This window comes from Excalfactoria chinensis, unplaced genomic scaffold (genome assembly GCF_039878825.1).
Source record: "Excalfactoria chinensis isolate bCotChi1 unplaced genomic scaffold, bCotChi1.hap2 Scaffold_85, whole genome shotgun sequence".
Classification (NCBI taxonomy): Eukaryota; Metazoa; Chordata; class Aves; order Galliformes; family Phasianidae; genus Excalfactoria; species Excalfactoria chinensis.
The window spans coordinates 402,494-412,060 of record NW_027315717.1 but is presented as its reverse complement, the minus strand read 5'-3'; the positions used below and the strand labels follow the sequence as shown (position 1 = coordinate 412,060).

General features: G+C 48.1%; 1 protein-coding gene across 1 annotated transcript; it reads right to left on the bottom strand.

Annotated features, from left to right (window-relative positions):
• Positions 1-2,467: 2,467 nt before the first annotated feature.
• LOC140265358 (olfactory receptor 14J1-like) lies at positions 2,468-3,418 on the bottom strand. Its single transcript, XM_072361273.1, has one exon. It carries the CDS (start codon positions 3,416-3,418, stop codon positions 2,468-2,470), a length of 951 nt encoding a protein of 316 aa, XP_072217374.1.
• Positions 3,419-9,567: the final 6,149 nt, after the last annotated feature.

The following is a 9,567-nucleotide window of genomic DNA, read 5'->3' as shown; positions in this document are numbered from 1 at the left end:
GATCATTAGAAACAAATGTGGGATCTATGCCTTTTTCTCTCAAATACTGGATGCCTTTCTCAACAGTATTCCATCTTCTCAGCCCAGGCTCCAGCTCGACTTTGAAAGGATATCACAGTATCACAGTATCACAGTATCACAGTATCGTGCGAGTTGGAAGGGACCTTAGAGGTCATCAAGTCCAGCTCCTGGGATTCGAGCCCTCTGTGTAGCAGAGTGGCATTTCTGCCACTTATGCCATGGGGGGGATTCGAACTCCGGGCCTCTGGTGTTGCAAGCAGCAACTTATACCACTGCGCCACCGGAGGCACACAATCTTTACCTAACACATATCTTTACTTCACAACCAAGAACATTCTTTCCCAGAGGGTTGTGACTTCACCCAGACATCTACTAATCCCTCTGTCAATAGCTGAGTCTTGGGCAATGTTTCCTACTTGATGAGCTTCAGTACTATTTGGGGACACATTACTGGCCCCATTGTCCCAACATCAAAGCAACCAGGCGACAACAGTTTCATGCGGGTATCTCATAAACTCCTTTCTTGTGCCTTGGATTTCAGTCATTTTCAGGGGTTGGCAAATAGTGGTAACAGTGACTCCCTACCCATCACTCTGCTCTCCATGCCTCTTACTTCTCTCTGTTGCCTTTCTGGGTGCGAGTTTTTGAGGAGGGCCCCTCGCCTGGATCTTCCTCTTCTTCCTCCATTTCTTCTTCTTTCTGTTCCAGACATGAGGACACCTGTTTCCATTTCAGGCCTTCCACAGGGGCAACTAACACTGATACTGCTGCCGCCTGAGACTGACCAAGATCGACTTGGAGGTTTCCCGTTTTGGTTTGGGTCTCAGTTTGGAAAATCTCTCTCACCATAACAGTATTATACGGAGTTCGGTAAGCACAAGCTAAGCCCCAAATAAGTAATTCCTCCTCAGATCTTTCTGAGCTGCACCATCCCTTACTCAGATACTTGCTTCATTCCTGAGGGTCCCATGGGTGTTCAAGAGTAAAATCCCATGACACTGGGTGTCCCCACACTTCTAAGCTCTCTCCTAAACCTCTCCATATTCTGCACCACTCAGCATTCTCCAATTTTGGAGAAGGCTTCCCCCACAGAATGTAAATTACAATTACAAGGAATGCATTCAGGGAGACTGTCAACATGGTACCTAAGCTGGCACCCTGAACATGCATAAGGAACTGGGATGAGTACCTGGAGACCAGTCCAAACACTGTATTGTCAGTTACATTAACTAGGATGGAGAGGGACCAGGCAGGTATCTCCATCCATGCCCTTAACTGATTATAGGTATGTGCAACTCTGACACAGAACATGAGGAGCTTAAAAAGAAATCAGCAAGTTCCAAGGAACATAATGGTCCTTAGTCCTCTATACAATGCTCTTAAGATGAAGTAGATGCCCATAGTTGCTTGCATTCTCCATGAATAATTGTCGCGGGGTTACCCCTAAATGAAAGTCCATGGCTGGGCGGCACAGGCCCCAGGAAATTAAAAAAGGAGAGAGAAATAAACAAAGGGGAAAATAATAACAACAATAATAATTAAATAAAATGGAAGGGGTTTGCTGTGACCTGGCATGTGCTGACCACACGCTGTGGGAGAGGGGAAAGGGCAGAGAGTGAGCAGATAGTTTTAACAAAGAGAAAACACAGTGGCAACAATCTGAGGAGGAAGGGTTATTTATTAAATGTAACCAAATCAAACAAAACAAGAGAGAGAAGAGTACGCAAAACAGAAGTCAAACCACGATAGTGCAAGGGTAGCACGTGCTTTTCTGCGCAGGGAGTGGAGACAGCCAGAGGCAGAGAGCAGCTGGGATCTGGTCTGGAGTCCCACCCTTCTTAATCTTCATGCCAAATCCTCCGAGGATGCATCCCCTTCCCCCCCCCAAAAAAATGCCCCAAACGACGGTAACACAGAAAGAGGACATTAACTCTTTAACTTCCACTGTTCTGCATGATGATCTGTGGTGGAATAACGACAACAGAAATCACAACACCACCACACAGAGGCACTGACAGATGTGAACCTGAAAGCACAGACCCCAGCCAGGAGCCCAGGGATGGCCTGTCAGATGTCAGGAAGTCAGCGCACAGCTTGATGAACAGCCGTGTGCTTCCTGCTGGACTGTGGGTTTCTGAGAACATCCAACCCCAACAGCTCCAGAAATGTCTCACACGAAGGAGAACAGACAGAGTCACTGCACGTCCTTTATTCTGTTAAGATACACAGAGATCCTGGTTCATTATGTACAGTGCATTTGGGCTACACTACAGAGGCACAAGCTAAAGAGTAATTGACTTGAATAATGTTGTTTAAGTGAATAGCATTGCAGTATATATATATATATGTATAAAAAGAAAAAAGAATGAGTTTTAATAAATTACAGTTATAAAAACTGATCAAAACAAAAAGAAACAAAGAGTTTGCATCAGTAAAAAGCATGAATTCAAAAAGAAGGGCAGTTCAATATTTGTGAAACATATTTTGTCATCATTTTCCTCACTGCATCCTTGACTTCCTGGCTCCTCATGCTGTAGATAAGGGGGTTCACAGCCGGTGGTACCACAGAGTACAGAAGTGGCACAATCAGGTCCATGGATGTGGAGATAAATGAGGGGGGCTTCAGGTAGGCAAAAATGCCAGTGCTGAAAAACAGGGAGACCACAGCCAGGTGAGGGAGGCACGTGGAGAAGGCTTTGTGCCGTCCCTGCTCAGAGGGCATCCTCAGCACAGCAAGGAAGATCTGCACATAGGACACCACTATGAAAACAAAGCACCCAAAGCCTAAACTGACACTAAAAATGATAAGCACAACTTCCCTGAAGTAGGAGCCTGAGCAGGAGAGCTTGAGGATCTGGGGGATTTCACAGAAAAACTGGTTGACAACATTGCCTTGGCAGAGAGGCAGTGAAAACGTACTGGCAGTGTGCAGCAGGGAATTGAGAACCCCAGCGCTCCAGGCAGCTGCTGCCATGGTGGCACAAGCTCTGCTGTCCATCAAGGTCCCGTAGTGCAGGGGCTTGCAGATGGCAACGTAGCGGTCATAGGACATGATGGTGAGAAGGGAACACTCTGCTGAGATGAGGAAGAGAAAGAAAAAGATCTGTGCAGCACATCCTGCGTAGGAGATGGCCCTGGTGTCCCAGAGGGCGTCGACCATGGCTTTGGGGAGAGTGGTGGAGATGAAGCCCAGGTCGAGGAGGGCCAGGTTGAGGAGGAAGAAGTACATGGGGGTGTGCAGGCGGTGGTCGCAGGCTACGGCTGTGCTGATGAGGCCGTTGCCCAGGAGGGCAGCCAGGTAGATGCCCAGCAAGAGCCAGAAGTGCAGGAGCTGCAGCTGCCGCGTGTCTGCCAACGGCAGCAGGAGGAACTCGCTGATGGAGCTGCTGTTGGGCATCTGCTGTTCCTGGGCTTGGAGACCTGCTCAGAGCACAGAAGATAATGACCACTACAGATTATTCTCAGAAACTCTGTTCCTGCTGTACTATAAAAGTTCTCCTTTTCCCTTTGGAAAAAGTTCATTTAACTCCAGCTTCAACCATCTCTTTAGGAGTAGAAGACTAGGCAGTTCTTAATGTCTTCACATATTCTAATCATATCCCAGCCTCCTGGATATTTTCCTCTCTATTCCAGCAGCTCCTCGTGACTCCAGCCCCAGCCTCTGTGCAATTTAGTTTTTCTTAGAGAAATCAGCCTGTTTTCAGGACAAGTGTAGTATTAATGTCTGCAGAAAACAGCGATAGGAAGGAGAGGCTAAATGCACATTCTGTGCATTCTGTGTGACTGTTCACAAAACAACCAAAGGATTGAAGAAATATTTGGGAGTCTCAGAGCTGTGCTCAAAATTGACAGCCCCTTTTAGATTTCCGCAAACAATCCTTTTTGCCTTCCAGCAGAACAGGAAATGGAAAATCCCTGCCTTGGCTCTCCTCTTGCAAAGAACCCTTAAGAATATCCTGCTGTGCAGTGGAGCTGAGATCCCTTGCCCCAGGCAGCAGCTGTGGCAGCACAAGCCCCTCTACCGGGGGGCTCCTTCCCCCCACTCGTCTCCCCGCAGCACCCTGGACAGCTCCCCGGGCAGGCTGAGTGCTGAGCCTGGCAGGCGGCAGAGTCCCATAGCCGGCACACAGCCCCTGGGGCACAGCAGGGACCCTGCTCTGCACAACAGCCCTGGGCACCCGCCTGCAGCCCCACATGCACAGCCTGCAGCCCTGCTGCTACATGCAACCCTCAGGGCTGTGCTCTGATGTTGCAGCATGGAAGCCCTCAGCTGGAGCAGAAGGCTTTTTCCGCAATAAACAAACATGCAGTGCCTGCAGCCAGATCTGCTATGGGATGTCCCAGATTAAGTTAACCCTCTATGAAATGCAGCTGCACGGTCTGCAGTGAAACTTACCTTGTCATGGTCTGTGGGCAATGCTCCTGCAGTGAGCTCACAGCCTGCTCACACCGTACACATCCTGCATGCTCTCTCCCCTTTCTCTCCTCTCCTTCCTTTACCTGCAGGCTGTGCTGTGCACTAGAGCTGCTCCTGGGCACAGCTGTCTCTCTGCAGCCCTGCCCATTTTTAAGAGCTCCCTGTGTCCCAGGAGCCCGGCCCAGCTCAGCAGAAGAATATGTCATGTTTATCCTTCCCACTTGTCTCCCCTGAGATGTCCCTGGATCCTCATGGCAAACAGCTCCTGAAAGACAACAGCATCATGACAGTACATTAAAATCTGTTGAATTTAACACCAGATTTCTAGTGGTCAGTGACTAATTCCAGACATGTGGTGAGTCCTCCCAGAGAGTGTTTGCTGAAACTAAAAGGGAACACAGACAAGGACAAAGTATCATTGAATCATAGAATCACCATGGTTTCAGAAGACCTTAAAGAGCATCCAGTCCAACTGTTCACCTGCCACCAATAGCTCCCACTAATCCATGTCCCTCAACACAACATCCAGTCATTCCTTGAACACCTCCAGGTCCGGTGACACCACCAACACCCTGAGCAGTCCATCCCAGGTCCCAAAGTGCAGGACATGGCATTTGGCCTAGTGAATTTCATCCTATTGGCTTCAGCCCAGCTCTCCAGCCTGTCCAGATCCCTCAGTAGGGCCTTGCTAACTCCAGGCAGATCCACACTCCCAGTCAATTTGGTGTAATCCACAAACCTACATAGGATGCCCCCAGTGACCTCATCCCTGACATCAATAAAGATAGTGAAGAGGACAGGCCCCAGCACCAGACCCTTGGGGAACACCAGGGTGGCGCACAGGTAGGTGTCCATCTTGAGTATCTCCAGACAAGGAGACTCCACAACCCCCTTGAGCAGCCTGTTCCAGTGCTCAGTCACCCTCACTGTTAAGAACTTCTTGCACACATTATGCGGAACTTCCTACGCTCCAGTTTCTGTCCATTACCCCTTGTCCTGACTTCACACACTGCTGAAAAGAGCCTGGTCTTGCCACTTTGACCACCCACCTCAGATATTTCTAGACCTGGATCACGTCCCCTATCAGTCTTCTTTTCTCAAGGCTAAGCAGACCCAGTTCACATAGTTTTTCTTCATAGGGGAGATGCTCCAGGCCCTTTACCATCTCTGTAGCCCTTTGCATCACTCTTTCCAAGAGATCTGTGTATTTTTTTTATAATGATGAGCCCAGAACTGGTCACAGTACTCCAGATGAGGCCTTACCAGGACAGATTAGATGCGAAGGATCATCTCCCTCGACACCCTGGCCACCGTATTTTGTATGCACCCCAGAATGCCATTGGACTTTTTGGCCACAAGGGCACACTGCCGGCTCATGGCCAACCTGTTGTCCATCAGGATACCCAGGTCCCTCTCTGCAGAGCTCCTATACAGCAGCTCATCCCCCAACCTGTCCTGGTGCATGCAATTATTTCTTCCTATGTGCAAGAGTCTACACTTGCTTTTGTTAAACCTCATCTAGTTTCTTACTGCCCAGCTCTCCAGCCTGTCCAGATCTCACTGAATGGCAGCACAGACTTCAGGTGTGTCAGCCAATCCTCCCAACTACATATCATCAGTAAACTTGCTGAGGGTGGCCACTATCCCCTTGTCAAGGTCACTGATAAAGATGTTGAACAAGACCGGACTCAGCACCAACCCCTGGTATACTACCCAGGAGCTACTTACATGACTCCAACTGTACTCTGCACTGCCAACAGCAACCCTCTGTGCTCTGCCAGTCAGACAGTTCTCAACCTACCTCACTGTTTCCTCATCTTTCCCACTCTTCCTTATCTTTGTTATAAGGATATCGTGGGAGACAATATCAAATGGCTTGGTAGGTAGACGACATCTACCGCTCTCGCCCCCATCCACCCAGCTGGTGACAATGTCATAGAAGGCTGTCAGGTTGGTTGATCATGACCTCTCCTTTGTGGACCCATGCTGACTCCTCCTGACAACCTCCTTTTCATCCAGCTGTCTGGAGATGGCTTCCAGCACAAGCTGTTCCATCACCTTTCCAGGGACTGAGGTGAGGCGGCCTAGCCTGTAATAACCCAGATCTTCCTTCTTGCCCTTTTTGAAGACCGGAGTGACACTGGCTATCCTCCAGTCTTCAGGCACCTCCCCCATTCTCCAAGACCTCTCAAAAATGATAGAGAGCGGTTCAGCAATCACCTCTGCCAGCTCCCTCAGCACTCATGGATTCATCCCATCAGATCCCATGGCTTTATGAACATTGGTGTGGCCTAGGCGCTCACGGACCACCTCTTCCCTGACTAAAGGCAAGCCTTCCATTCCCCAGGCCCTCTCACTGGGTCTGGGATTCCTAAGGGAGAGCTTTTTCACTGAAGACAGAAGCAAAGAATGCCTTCAGTATCTCCAGCGTCTCAGCATCCCTCATTACCAGAATACCGCCCTCACTTAGTAGGGGACCCACAGTCTCCCTAGTCTTCCTTCTATTCATAACATACTTTATAAATAAATAAATAAATAAATAAATAAATAAATAAATAAATCTTTTTTATTTTTCTTTTTTAATGAGTGTCAACCAATTTATGTAATACTATGTTCTGTTTGCAAGGAACTGTGTGAGAGAGGTGGGCCAATCTGTGCTGTTTCTGGTGTTTATAACTGAATAATACAGACCCTTAATGGAAAAGTTATATGGTAGTAAGGGTGTATATGGATCTAAAAAACAGTATTGTTTGACAAACTGTTTTGATGGTATAAGAAAGTGTAATTGTTGATGGCATATGGAAATGTACTTGAGGGTGTGTGGAAGTGTAAATGAGGGTACAAATAGTGGAATAGTTTACAGAGGAAAAAAGGGATAAAGTGGAAGTGAGTTTATCTGCACTGACATGAGAGCAACTCCCGTCACCTTTCCCCTGCGAGCAGATCAGAGCAGAGTCACAGTGCCCATGTATCATGTAGTGTTATTCTGCTTACCAAATGGAGGAGGTCACAACAGAAGAGGCAAGCCTTCCTCTCTGCTCCATCTGTGGCATACTCTAAAGTTCAAGGCATTGCAAAGCTATGGCACATGTATGTTCTTTCACTGATGACACCTTAATTTGCTCTGGACTCTCATTTCAATTGCAACTAAATAACTCTGGGGTCATGCCCATTGACAGGAAGCTGGCAAATGTCTCCTTGTAAGGAAGAGCAAGAATGATGACATGGGCAATTATGGACCTGTCAGTCTCACTCCAGTGCCTGGTAAAATGATGGAGGCAATGGTGGTGGGAGTTATGGAAAAACAGCTGAAAGACAATTCTGTCATTGGTCGCAGCCAACACAAGTTCCTGAGGGGACGGTCCTGTTTCATCTCAGGTCCCTTTATGACACGGTTATCCATTTAGCCAACCAAGGTAATCCAATTGAAAATGGATGAAAACCTTAAGGAATTCAGTAGAGCTTTTGATACTATTTCTCACAGCATCCTTCTAGACAGAATGTCCTGCATGCAGCTAGACAGAAATAGAACGTAGTGGGTGAGCAGTTGGCCACAGGTCAGGCCCAAAGGTTTACAGTCAATGGGATCCATCGGGCAGGTAGATGGTCACTATCTGGGTTCCCCAGGGCTCCATTTTAGGGCCACTTCTCTTTCATGTTTTTGCAGATGACCTGCATGCAGGACTTGGAGTTGTTCTGAACAAATTTGCTGATTGGAGGTGCTGTTGCTTCCAGTGAGGGTGGAGAGGACTTGCAGAGAGATGTGGACAAGTCAGAGAAGTGGGTACCAGTTGGTCCTAAGCACCAAGTGCATAAAGCATAACAAGAACAAGTGCCTGATTGTGCACCTGGGTAGGAGCAACCCTGGACATACACACTGACTGGATATGGGACACTAGAGTGTCTGACTGAAAAGATTGGAGGTCATGGTCAGCATCAAATTGAACATGAGTCAGTGGTGTGCCCAGGCAGCCAGGAGAGCCAGTGGTCCATTGGAGTGCATCAAGCAAGGTACTGCCAGCTGGGTGAGGGAAAGGATTGTCCCTGTCTGCTCTGCATTGCTACAGCCACATCTGGAGCACTGGGTGCACTTCTGGGCAATGCAGAACATAAAGGACATCAAACTATGGGAGGGTGTGCAAAGGTGGGCACTGGAACTGAGAGATCTGAAGTTCACAGTTTCACTGGGATTGACTGCTTGTTCAGACTGGGCCCTTCTCAAATCCCACATCCTGTGATGAGACACAGGACACACATGGGACATGCACTTCATAGCATCCTTGCACGCCATGCAGAGCCTGGGATCTTCTGTCCCCATGTCTTTCTTTTAACATCATACAGACCTCCATTCCACTGCCCCAGGAAGGATCCTTAGTCAGCATGAGGTTCTCCCTGCCAAGTGTCTGGGGATCAGGGCTAGGCCTGTCTGCTTCATAAGAAAAAGCAGGGGTTTCTCAGCATCAGAGCCACCATGCCAGTGCCTTTGCCTGCCTGTACTCATGGCTTCCAATTTTCTGCTCTAACAAGTCCCTGGGGAAGCTTGCTTGTTAGTGTCCCTCAGTGGCCCATTAATACTCCAAGAAACTTCACTGTTACTTCTGCCTTTGTTTTGTTGAGCACTTTGTGCAGTCTTCTCTCTGCACTGGAGGTTGACAGACTCGGCTTCAAGTGCCGCCTGGGGCCCATTATCACCTGAAGAGCCTCCTGAGCCTTGTGCCTTCCTGACATCATCTTAAGGTATTCAGAACCAGTACAGCAAAATAGAGAGCAATATGGAGAGAGCTTAAAGTGGCCGAAGCCAGCAGTCGTTTACTGTTTATTTATTTATATTTGAGTTTAAACAAGTCATTAAAGCAGCACTGTGCAACTGGTATCAATCCGGAATGTTCCCAATGAGTTCTATTCTGTTACTATGTGGGCAAATGTCCTCCTCAACCTCCCCACCCTATTTCTACTCACATTGGCCCCATGGGACTTGCATCCCTTTTTTTCACATCAATCTTCTCCTCTGCATTCACCCGCTCAGTGTTAAAATTCATATGCACCAGCTCCAACTAGCTTTTCACAGAGAACCAGAAACACATGGTCCATGAAAGAATTCCTTTTGTTTTTGGCCAACAAACAGCAGG

What these genes read in the sequence shown, in the direction of transcription:
- LOC140265358 (XM_072361273.1), bottom strand. Translation starts at nt 3,418, where the DNA reads ATGCCCAACAGCAGCTCCATCAGCGAGTTCCTCCTGCTGCCGTTGGCA.